This window comes from Eurosta solidaginis, chromosome 4 (genome assembly GCF_040869045.1).
Source record: "Eurosta solidaginis isolate ZX-2024a chromosome 4, ASM4086904v1, whole genome shotgun sequence".
NCBI lineage: Eukaryota > Metazoa > Arthropoda > Insecta > Diptera > Tephritidae > Eurosta > Eurosta solidaginis.
In genome coordinates, this window is record NC_090322.1 from 61,319,165 (window position 1) to 61,332,585 (window position 13,421).

The 13,421-nt window shown below is 28.7% G+C and overlaps 2 protein-coding genes across 3 annotated transcripts in view; one reads left to right on the forward strand and one right to left on the reverse strand.

Annotated features, from left to right (window-relative positions):
• Window positions 1–1,082, forward strand: part of LOC137249873 (uncharacterized) — a 94,058-nt gene extending 92,976 nt beyond the window's left edge. Inside the window, exon 3 of the mRNA XM_067781864.1 lies at window positions 28–1,082. Coding sequence (XP_067637965.1) covers window positions 28–736 — 709 coding nt within the window. The 3' untranslated portion in view covers window positions 737–1,082. The remainder of the gene's footprint in view (window positions 1–27) is intronic.
• The window catches only part of LOC137249875 (uncharacterized), a 369,478-nt gene that overhangs the window by 26,160 nt on the left and 329,897 nt on the right, over window positions 1–13,421 (reverse strand). The gene's annotated exons all lie outside the window — the stretch shown is intronic.

Consider the following 13,421-nt stretch of genomic DNA (forward strand, 5'->3'; position numbering starts at 1 on the left):
TGATGTTTTCAAATTTCTTAATTTCAGATTGGCTGACGAGATGGGTTTACGGGAAAGCTATGCCACCTCAAAGGGGAACGATGTTCAGCCACAGGATGAAGACAGCAGCTACATAAACAATAATAGCACCAATGATGATAGTTCAAACGATTTAGTTGATTTGACAGATGAATGTGATATAAAACCGTTTATTAAACAAGATAGTTTTGCATATGACGATATGGACATTCGCGATGATTCCTACCCACTCTCTCCGCAAGATAATTTTATTGAGGATGATAGTGTCGTAAACAATACCAATGCATCACAAACTACTGTCGAAACCGATGATTCGATTCGATTTTGCACAGTTGCACAGTTCAAGGGTGGGGAATTTATTAATCCCCCTGAGTTGTGTACAGATTATGACGGAGGAGTCGAACTTGTATCGTTGGAAACGGAGAAGGAAGCAGAACGTGAAAAGTCAGCAAGTACAATTGAGCTCAATGGTAAACGCACCCGAAGCCTACCGGAGGAGCCAGTAAAACAGCAACAACCGTCAGTTCATGATTTACAAGCCAAAATATTGCAACTACTTAGTAGTATAGAGAGTCGTGATCGTTCGGAATATGAAGCAACCGATGAGGATCGCATGTTTTTACTTTCACTTGTCTCTGATTTGAAGCGTGTACCTGCCGACAAAAAAATGAGAATCAAAATGGAAATTGTTACTGCCATCGCCGGAGCTAACCAATAGCATGTAGTCTAGTATATATAGAGATTTAATGTTAGTGACATCCCAACCAACATATTAAAAAATATAACGGAACGGAAGAATCTACCCTACCATCAGCGAGAGAACTCCATACGCAGTCTCTCTTTTGTACAATCATAGTAGACTTTAAAATCGTTTGTTGTCATCTATTTCATTTAAACATCTGAAAAATGAGTCTGAAAGGATGCTCATGGAATTGCAGCATTAGTTCGATTTTCTCAACTTTTGCTCAGATTAACCTGGCCGTTACATAAAATCTTAGTTCAACGCCTAAAGTGAAAAGATTAAACTAGATTAAACTGTAATGTCTGCTTTAATTACGCCTAAATTTACTTCGGATATTGTTATTTCACTTACAACTGATAATGGTCTGCGCCGAGCTTATTGCATAACGTGAACATCTTATAAAGCCAATAAAAAATCATTCCGCCAAATTGGCAAAGTTTGCAATGTAAACTTCATGCCAAAAAAATCATTCTGCTAATAAGTTCCGTTTGCCAACGCGTGGTAGCGGTGGTATTTAATTATCACGTTAGAATAAGTATTATTAGCATATTTTTATACCTTTCTCATGATTTCGCATACCTAATCTTCATAGGATATTTAGTCATGGAAATATTCATCCCGTCACCTGCGATAATCCTTGAAGTTAATTTTTACTAATGAAAATTAGTCATAACTATAGTTCAAACTCCGCTGACAAACGGTGTGTTATGGCGGATTCATACAGAACTCTTTGCAGCGCTTTACATTCCACAAATTTTGATTAAATTGACTTGCAACTTAGCTTTGGTTATATTTCATATACGACATATAGGGTCGTTTCAAAAAAATAATAAAAATCAAGCGCCTTTTCTTCTAGATATCAGAAATTTCCACAAATTTGTAAGAAAAGAACTTCAACATTTAAGTTAAAGCTTTGTCTTGTATAACATACAAGCGCAATTTATAGCTTCCGCAACTCAATTGTCAACCTCACATACGCGAGACGAATCTTGTTACAAATAAGCATGTATCGTACACATATTAACCAGGCGAAACTGTTGCGACCCCAAGTTCCTCATGCAACTAGGGAGTGGGGCGGTATGGCCTAGAATGTTCAATGTGGTCATATAAAACGTTCCCGAGATCGTTGGTCTAGAACCTCAATGGTGCTTGTTACTAAAGCCTTCGGGGATTGTGTATCGTTAATACAACAACAAAAACCCTGTAAAAGTGTGTCTGTTCTAATTTAATTAAAGCTTCTCTTATCCGCCATAGTCAAGTATGTAAGAAAAAATTTTATTTTGTCAAAATAAATCTTCAAGTAGAATAGGCACCAACTGATTTGCAGAGTAATACTGCGCCTTTTTGCATTTTTGAAATACACCTATTGAAACGAACATACACTTGACCTGACGTTTAGTAATGAAACAGGAAAAAATTAAACTGCAATAGAAACGCAATAGAAACTCAGCTTTTTGTTGAAATAAAATCACATAAGTGTTTGGAAATCAGCTTCATCAGCTTCAGCAAAGTCATTAAACAGAAGCGTGAGTGACAGTTCTGAAGTCAAGTGAAGTCTATGTTATGTTAGACTAATGTCAACTTTACTCAGCCCCCGTGGAGTTAGCGCCCCAAAGTGCAGCACACCAATTTGTTTCGGAGTTCTGGGTTTATTTTTACGAGTCCTAGAGTTTCCTAGGGGGTGCGAAAAGAGTTCTGCAACCCTAATGGGGGTTTTTTTTAAATATATTTTTAGGGACCAGCACCCCTTTTGCGCAAAAAAAAGTTCTGAACCGATTTTCTAGTAGAAAAAGAAGTGCTCTAGAGTTCCCTAGGGGGTGCGAAAATAGTTCTGCAACCCTAATAATTTTTTTTTTTAATTTTTGGGCCCAGCACCCTTTTTACGCAGAAACAAATTTTTTATCCGATTTTCTAGTAGAAAAAGAAGTGCTCTAGAGTTCCCTAGTGGGTGCGAAAATAGTTCTGCAACCCTAATAAGTTTTTTTTTTCATTTTTGGGGTCCAGCACCCTCTTTACGCAGAAAACATTTTCTAGTAGAAAAAGAAGTGCTCCAGAGCTCCCTAGTGGATGCGAAAAGAGTTCTGCAACCCCAATGTTGCAACCGCAACGTTTCAAAATACATCAGATACTAGAACCAGATTTGATTCCCTTGATAGTAACAAACCAATAATGATATATAAAATTTATGACATGTAAACTGTTTCTTGTTTTATTTATTTTAATTTGCGACAAGTCTTGTACTTTAATTACATCTCAACATAAAATAAAAGGTTAGGAAAAACTATTTGTCTTTCGTCAGCGAATGATCGTTTTTGTTTCATATTAGAGTTGTGCTTTTTCGTTCATTTCAGAGATTCGAATCTTTCGTTATTTTTCTGATGAACGAACAAGTTGTTCTTTTTGTTCATTTGTTCTTTTTTTTTCAAGCAAATTTGTTCACTGCTGCTCGCCTCGCGAAAAAAGCCAACAAGTATAGATTGGGGTGTGTATGCAGCAATGCTTTGTGTAGGTATATTTAAATGTGTTATGAATAAATAAGTTAATATATATATATGTATAATTACTTAAAAAAAAAGTTACAAATTTCGGAAGATCCAGGAAATTGAAAGAGTACAGACACAAATTGTAAATATGAACTTTTCAAGTTTAATAAATGTAATAATTAGTTTCTTACAAAACATGTTTTTCATAAATAGTCCATATATATTGTTGTAGCAGTGCCACACACAAAGATGACCATGATGAATTTCTGCGTATGTATGTTTGAATTTACGTATGTATGTTCGCGAACGAGATGAGAGAAAGAATAACATTAGATAAAACGAACTAAAAGAACAAATGAACTAAAAGAACAAATAGAACCGAAATCGAAGATCTAGTTCACTTGTTGAGTTGAGAAGTTCAGAACGAAACGACCCAACTCTATTTCATATCATCATTTCGTACCAATTCGCACCATTGTAGACAAACGCTGTGTAATGGCCGACAGCTAGCTCTCCGGCATCAATAAAATGGGCTGCTCCAAGGAGTCGGTACTTTTTGTTCTGAACAACAAGTTCTTTGTCTAATGATGAAGATGGCTTCTTTCATGCTCACTTCTGACAAATCGAACAAAAGAGTGTGCCCAAACTTTCTGGTTTCGTGCATAGTCTCTCTACAAGTTGGGCAAAGACGACTGACTTGGGGGCGATGGTCTAAGGCCTTTTGGATGCGATTTTCTTCATTTCCGATTGCTTCACCAACATCGATAGGAACGTTAATATACAATTTTTGAAACTCATATCCACATTGGCACATTTTTGTCATATAATATGAGAATGTAAAATCGCGGAGTAATGGCTCGGTTAAAGAGCCAATATTGATAGCGCAATCGTAAATTTTGAGGTGGCGGGAGTTCAGTTTTGGCTTCTGGTAAAACAATAGTCCAGAAAGCAGATGGTATCATTGGATATAATATTTATTTATAAGCTTTCCATCTTTCATAATTTCACAAGCAAGAAGAGCCAGTGGAGTTTTCGATTCTTGAACGAGGGTTTTGACCTCAGCATTTATATGTATCGCTTGCATAAAAATAATTAAAACGAATCAAACGCACATGTGTTTGATATTTGAATACGACCTGGCCCAACTTTCAATGAACCCTTGGACGATTCATTACGCATGATTGGGATACTAATGGAATGTGTTCCAGTGATGCAGTTCCATTCAGGGAAATCACTTAAATACGTCTTGGATACTTTCGTTGGTTCAAAATTCGAAGGCGTTTGCTTTCGTTTGCATAATCCCGAGACGTTACTGACATCTTTTAAAGGCACGTTGTGTTTATGTTGTACAAAGTCACGATCAGGACTGTCAATTACAACAAGATTTCGATCAATTCCAGTCAGAGAAACATCCGGCTTGTCTCCAAAAATGGTGGCATTATTTTCCACTCCTGAAACATCTCTAAATTGTTGTGACAAGGAATTCTCTTCGATATCCAAGCTCGAATTTTTGGATGATTTTTTTAAGACTGAATCAAAATTTTCAAACGAAGTTTCTACGAGGGAAGCAGAATCTTCTATAACCGAATTAATTCTGGTTCCAGTATCTGAATTCTAATTCTGATGTATTTTGAAACGTCTGCGGTTGCAACATTAGGGTTGCGGAACCCTTTTCGCACCCTATAGGGAACTCTAAAGCACTCCTTTTTCTACTAGAAAATCGGTTCAGAACTTTTTTCTGCGTAAAAAGGGTGGTGCTGGATCCAAAAAATAATTTTTTTTAAACCTATTAGGGTTGCAGAACTCTTCGCACCCCCTAGGGAACTCTAGAACTCTTCAAAATAAACTTAGAACTCCGAAAAAAATTGGTGTGCTGCACTTTGGGTTGCTAACTTCACGGGGGCCTATACTCACGTATTTAATAAGGGAGTTCAGGAGTTTGTGCAAATGGTCTAGCATCAAAAAGTTGCGTAGCATATTTTTTACAATATATAAACAAAATACACTGCCATGCGTTTGTACAGTCATTGCAAATATGCAACATCAAAAACCGTAATTTATTTTTTCAATATTGAATAGCAAATCAGCAACTGTGAATACAAAACAAAACGTGGAAAGAAAAAATTAAAAATGAAAAAGTTGCTGATGATCCGCAGCTTACATTTGCTAAAGCAATGTTTTCAACGTCCAATGCACACATTTCTGAACTTCCTCAATATATGTAGGTACATACATGGAATTTCTCACCACAGTAAATTGCTACCACTGAGAAAAGCACTGCTCAAGCATGCCATAAGTTGAAAAACAAGCCCAAATAGGTACACATGAGCTGGGAGTCAAATCTGGTTCCGCGTTATAGTTTTTGACTTCCTTTTGGTTATCACTTTGATTTCATATGCGTTAATTATGTTTTCGCTTTATGTTTTAACACAATACTAGAAACAAAAATGGTGGTGAATTTTTACTAATATTTTTACTAAACGATAGCACGAAACCGGAATCGACTCTCTACGGTTTGTTCACACATTGTTACATCGAAAATAGCTTTACAATAAGGTTTCGCAGCAAGAAATTTACAAAGTTTTCTAAGACCTTTGCCTTAATTATACATTGCATTCAAATCTTATTATAGCACTTAACTCTTAAGACATCATTCCTGCAACTCATCAAACCTTTTTCTAACGGTGATTACATTTGCGTTGAACTTTTAAATAAACACTATCTTTAAGACAGATTTGTATTAAAGGACTTGGATTGATGGAATGTAAAAGATGTACATATTATATATATGTAAGTACACATAGAGTTGAACTACTATATTCGAGTTAGTTACACTCAATGTAGCCAAAACATAATTCGACATTTTAATAATTTGCAATGTACCACATAAATCCGAAATGAGAATAAAATGTCTGTGATGCATATACATACATATGTATGTACATAAAAATTAGACTTACCCTTAATAGCAATTGTTTTATTTAAAATGGCAGGAATTTCATTTGTTCACCGTAGTTTTCAAGAAAACAAAACATATGTGCCGATGTAATCTGTTTTGCAGATATATGTGCAGTTAGATCTATCTGCTGCACAGTTGGGTAGGTAGGGATATTTACTGCGATCCAGGTCGCCTAATGAAATGCAACTAGCCTGAGCTATTCCTAATAATCTATATTTTCCAGAATTGGCCTTCCGAAGGATCTCAGCCGTGTTCTTGCTATAGACGGGCATTTAAACAGAAAGGGCTCAACAGTCACTTTGGAAGTTACGTCTTTACAGCTTCCATCGTTTCCACATACGTACCTAAAGCCCAATGACCGGCTCTAAATCTACTCCGTATACTCCTTCTGTCATTGTAGTCTGGCCATGTAGCTCTTGAAATTGGACAGTTGGTAGTGCATTGAAAGATGATGATCCGGATAAGAAAGTATTTTTATTGGAACCCACCTATGGAAGTATGGTTAAGCAACAATTAAGTAAAATAGCTGTTGAATCAACTTCGCACAAATTGTTGATTCTAAACTGAGTGTTTCAACAGTCAAATAAACGAAAAAAGGATTTTCTGTTAAAAAAGAAATAAATATAATATTTGTGGGGCCAGTCGCTGATAAATTTTTTTCCTAATTGAATAAAAAAAGGGCGTGTGGCGCTCGGGGACTGCCGCGGTAAAGCTATTGCATATTATCAACTTGTGCAATTATAATATTTATGCAACATTTTGTTTTCTTTGATATTAATTCAAGTTTAGTCTTTGATATTAATTCAAGTTACACTTTTTAACTTTAACTTTATTTTTAACTTTAACTTTCACTTTAACTTAAACTTTCACTTTAACTTTATTTTTAACTTTAACTTTAAATTTATATATTTATGCAACATTGTGTTTTCTTTGATATTAATTCAAGTTTTGTCTTTGATATTAATTCAACTTACACTTTTTAACTTTAACTTTAACTTTCATTTTAACTTTAACTTTAAATTTATATATTTATGCAACATTGTGTTTTCTTTGATATTAATTCAAGTTTTGTCTTTGATATTAATTCAACTTACACTTTTTAACTTTAACTTTAACTTTCATGTTAACTTTAACTTTAAATTTATATATTTATGCAACATTGTGTTTTCTTTGATATTAATTCAACTTACACTTTTTAACTTTAACTTTAACTTTATTTTTAACTTTCACTTTAACTTTCACTTTAACTTTAACATTCACTTTAACTTTAACTTTAAATTTATATATTTATGCAACATTGTGTTTTCTTTGATATTAATTCAAGTTTTGTCTTGGATATTAATTCAACTTACATTTATAACTTTAACTTTATTTTTAACTTTAACTTTAACTTTATATATTTATGCAACATTGTGTTTTCTTTGATATTAATTCAAGTTTTGTCTTTGATATTAATTCAACTTACACTTTTTAACTTTAACTTTAACTTTGACTTTATTTTTAACTTTAACTTTAAATTTATATATTTACGCAATATTGTGTTTTCTTTGATATTAATTCAAGTTTTGCCTTTGATATTAATTCAACTTACACTTTTTAAATTTAACTTTAACTTTAACTTTATTTTTAACTTTAACTTTAAATTTATATATTTATGCAACATTGTGTTTTCTTTGATATTAATTCAAGTTGTTTCTTTGATATTAATTCAACTTACACTTTTTAACTTTAACTTTATTTTTAACTTTAACTTTCACTTTAACTTTAACTTTAAATTTATATATTTATGCAACATTGTGTTTTCTTTGATATTAATTCAAGTTTTGTCTTTGATATTAATTCAACTTACACTTTTTAACTTTAACTTTATTTTTAACTTTAACTTTGACTTTGACTTCAACTTTAAAATTCACTTTAACTTTAACTTTAAATTTATATATTTATGCAATATTGTGTTTTCTTTGATATTAATTCAAGTTTTGTCTTTGATATTAATTCAACTTACACTTTTTAACTTTAACTTTAACTTTAAATTTATATATTTATGCAATATTGTGTTTTCTTTGATTTTAATTCAAGTTTTGTCTTTGATATTAATTCAACTTACACTTTTTAACTTTAACTTTATTTTTAACTTTAACTTTCACTTTAACTTAAAATTCACTTTAACTTTAAATTTATATATTTATGCAACATTGTGTTTTCTTTGATATTAATTCAAGTTGTGTCTTTGATATTAATTCAACTTACACTTTTTAACTTTAACTTTATTTTTAACTTTAACTTTCACTTTAACTTTAACATTCACATTAACTTTAACTTTAAATTTATATATTTATGCAACATTGTGTTTTTTTTTTGATATTAATTCCAGTTGTGTCTTTGATATTAATTCAACTTACACTTTTTAACTTTAACTTTATTTTTATCTTTAACTTTCACTTTAACTTTAAATTTATATATTTATGCAACATTGTGTTTTCTTTGATATTAATTCAAGTTTTGTCTTTGATATTAATTCAACTTACACTTTTTAAATTTAACTTTATTTTTAACTTTAACTTTCACTTTAACTTAAAATTCACTTTAACTTTAAATTTATATATTTATGCAACATTGTGTTTTCTTTGATATTAATTCAAGTTGTGTCTTTGATATTAATTCAACTTACACTTTTTAACTTTAACTTTATTTTTAACTTTAACTTTCACTTTAACTTTAAATTTATATATTTATGCAACATTGTGTTTTTTTTGATATTAATTCAAGTTGTGTCTTTGATATTAATTAAACTTACACTTTTTAACTTTAACTTTATTTTTATCTTTAACTTTCACTTTAACTTTAAATTTATATATTTATGCAACATTGTGTTTTCTTTGATATTAATTCAATTTTTGTCTTTGATATTAATTCAACTTACACTTTTTAACTTTAACTTTAACTTTCTCTTCACCTTAAAAATTAACTTTAACTTTAACTTTAAATTTATATATTTATGCAATATTGTGTTTTCTTTGATAATAATTCAAGTTTTGTCTTTGATATTAATTCAACTTACACTTTTTAAATTTAACTTTAACTTTGACTTTATTTTTAACTTTAACTTTAAATTTATATATTTATGCAATATTGTGTTTTCTTTGATATTAATTCAAGTTTTGTCTTTGATATTAATTCAACTTACACTTTTTATATTTAACGTTAACTTTAACTTTATTTTTAACTTTAACTTTAAATTTATATATTTATGCAACATTGTGTTTTCTTTGATATTAATTCAAGTTGTGTCTTTGATATTAATTCAACTTACACTTTTTAACTTTAACTTTATTTTTAACTTTAACTTTAACTTTCACTTTAACTTTAACATTCTAACTTTGAATTTATATATTTATGCAACATTGTGTTTTCTTTGATATTAATTCAAGTTTTGTCTTTGATATTAATTCAACTTACACTTTTTAACTTTAACTTTAACTTTCACTTTAGCTTTAACATTCTAACTTTAAATTTATATATTTATGCAACATTGTGTTTTCTTTGATATTAATTCAAGTTTTGTCTTTGACATTAATTCAACTTACACTTTTTAACTTTAACTTTATTTTTAACTTTAACTTTCACTTTAACTTTAACATTCTAACTTTAAATTTATATATTTATGCAACATTGTGTTTTCTTTGATATTAATTCAACTTACACTTTTTAACTTTAACTTTATTTTTAACTTTAACTTTTACTTTAAATTTATATATTTATGCAACATTGTGTTTTCTTTGATATTAATTCAAGTTTTGTCTTTGATATTAATTCAACTTACACTTTTTAACTTTAACTTTAACTTTATTTTTAACTTTAACTTTCACTTTAACTTTAACATTCACTTTAACTTTAAGTTTAAATTTATATATTTATGCAATATTGTGTTTTCTTTGATATTAATTCAAGTTTTGTCTTTGATATTAATTCAACTTACACTTTTTAAATTTAACTTTAACTTTGAATTTATTTTTAACTTTAACTTTAATATATATATATGTATGTAATATTGTGTTTTCTTTGATATTAATTCAAGTTGTGTCTTTGATATTAATTCAACTTACACTTTTTAACTTTAACTTTAACTTTATTTTTAACTTTAACTTTAAATTTATATATTTATGCAATATTGTGTTTTTTTTTGTTATTAATTCAAGTTTTGTCTTTGATATTAATTCAACTTACACTTTTTAACTTTAACTTTAACTTTATTTTTAACTTTAACTTTAACTTTAAATTTATATATTTATGCAACATTGTGTTTTCTTTGATATTAATTCAAGTTGTGTCTTTGATATTAATTCAACTTACACTTTTTAACTTTAACTTTATTTTTAACTTTAACTTTAAATTTAACATTCACATTAACTTTAACTTTTAATTTATATATTTATGCAACATTCTGTTTTCTTTGATATTAATTCAAGTTGTGTCTTTGATATTAATTCAACTTACACTTTTTAACTTTAACTTTATTTTTAAATTTAACTTTCACTTTAACTTTAACATTCACTTTAACTTTAACTTTAAATTTATATATTTATGGAACATTTTGTTTTCTTTGATATTAATTCAAGTTTTGTCTTTGATATTAATTCAACTTACACTTTTTAACTTTAACTTTATTTTTAACTTTAACTTTAACTTTCACTTTAACTTTAACATTCACATTAACTTTAACTTTAAATTTATATATTTATGCAACATTGTGTTTTCTTTGATATTAATTCAAGTTGTGTCTTTGATATTAATTCAACTTACACTTTTTAACTTTAACTTTATTTTTAACTTTAACTTTCACTTTAACTTTAACTTTAAATTTATATATTTATGCAACATTGTGTTTTCTTTGATATTAATTCAAGTTTTGTCTTTGATATTAATTCAACTTACACTTTTTAACTTTAACTTTATTTTTAACTTTAACTTTCACTTTAACTTTGACTTTAAATTTATATATTTATGCAATATTGTGTTTTCTTTGATATTAATTCAAGTTTTGTCTTTGATATTAATTCAACTTACACTTTTTAAATTTAACTTTAACTTTGACTTTATTTTTAACTTTAACTCTAAATTTATATACGCAATATTGTGTTTTCTTTGATATTAATTCAAGTTTTGTCTTTGATATTAATTCAACTTACACTTTTTAAATTTAACTTTAACTTTAACTTTATTTTTAACTTTAACTTTAAATTTATATATTTATGCAACATTGTGTTTTCTTTGATATTAATTCAAGTTTTGTCTTTGATATTAATTCAACTTACACTTTTTAACTTTAACTTTATTTTTAACTTTAACTTTAACTTTAAATTTATATATTTATGCAATATTGTGTTTTCTTTGATATTAATTCAAGTTTTGTCTTTGATATTAATTCAACTTACACTTTTTAACTTTAACTTTAACTTTATTTTTAACTTTAACTTTAAATTTATATATTTATGCAACATTGTGTTTTCTTTGATATTAATTCAAGTTGTGTCCTTGATATTAATTCAACTTACACTTTTTAACTTTAACTTTATTTTTAACTTTAACTTTCACTTTAACTTAAAATTCACTTTAACTTTAAATTTATATATTTATGCAACATTGTGTTTTCTTTGATATTAATTCAAGTTGTGTCTTTGATATTAATTCAACTTACACTTTTTAACTTTAACTTTATTTTTAACTTTAACTTTCACTTTAACTTTAACATTTACATTAACTTTAACTTTAAATTTGTATATTTATGCAACATTGTGTTTTCTTTGATATTAATTCAAGTTGTGTCTTTGATATTAATTCAACTTACAATTTTTAACTTTAACTTTATTTTTAACTTTAACTTTCACTTTAACTTTAAATTTATATATTTATGCAACATTGTGTTTTCTTTGATATTAATTCAATTTTTGTTGTTGTTGTTGTTGTAGCAATGCTCGCCCCACCTAATAGCCGCGACCGATCACAAATTGTCATCAATATCCTCTAACGGGAGTCCAAGGAAACTTGCCGTTTCAACAGGGGTGGACCATAAGGAAAGGGGTGTTAGAGGCGTTGGTTCCACATTACAATTAAAGAGATGGTTGGTGTCATGTGGGGACACATTGCAAGCAGGGCATACATTTTGTATGTCGGGGTTGATTCTGGATAGGTAAGAGTTTAACCTGTTACAGTATCCAGAACGAAGTTGAGCAAGAGTGACACGCGTTTCCCTGGGGAGTATGCGTTCCTCTTCTGCGAGTTCTGGATATTTTTCTTCAAGTACTGGATTCACCGGGCAATTCCCGACATAAAGGTCCGACGCCTGTCTATGGAGTTCACCAAGGACCTGCTTGTGTTTTTCCGCTTCATACGGCTGGGTTCTCAGGTGCCGTATTTCCTCAAAATGCTTACGGAGATGACTCCTTAGGCCCCTAGGCGGTGCTGGTTCGACAATCAGATGTCTGTTGGGATGCCCAGGATTCTGGGTATTTTTAACTCTAACTTTATTTTTAACTTTAACTTTCACTTTAACTTAAAATTTATATATTTATGCAGCATTGTGTTTTCTTTGATATTAATTCAAGTTGTGTCTTTGATATTAATTCAACTTACACTTTTTAACTTTAACTTTATTTTTAACTTTAACTTTCACTTTAACTTTAACTTTAAATTTATATATTTATGCAACATTGTGTTTTTTTTGATATTAATTCAAGTTGTGTCTTTGATATTAATTCAACTTACACTTTTTAACTTTAACTTTATTTTTATCTTTAACTTTCACTTTAACTTTAAATTTATATATTTATGCAACATTGTGTTTTCTTTGATATTAATTCAATTTTTGTCTTTGATATTAATTCAACTTACACTTTTTAACTTTAACTTTAACTTTCTCTTCACCTTAAAAATTAACTTTAACTTTAACTTTAAATTTATATATTTATGCAATATTGTGTTTTCTTTGATAATAATTCAAGTTTTGTCTTTGATATTAATTCAACTTACACTTTTTAAATTTAACTTTAACTTTGACTTTATTTTTAACTTTAACTTTAAATTTATATATTTATGCAATATTGTGTTTTCTTTGATATTAATTCAAGTTTTGTCTTTGATATTAATTCAACTTACACTTTTTAAATTTAACTTTAACTTTAACTTTATTTTTAACTTTAACTTTAAATTTATATATTTA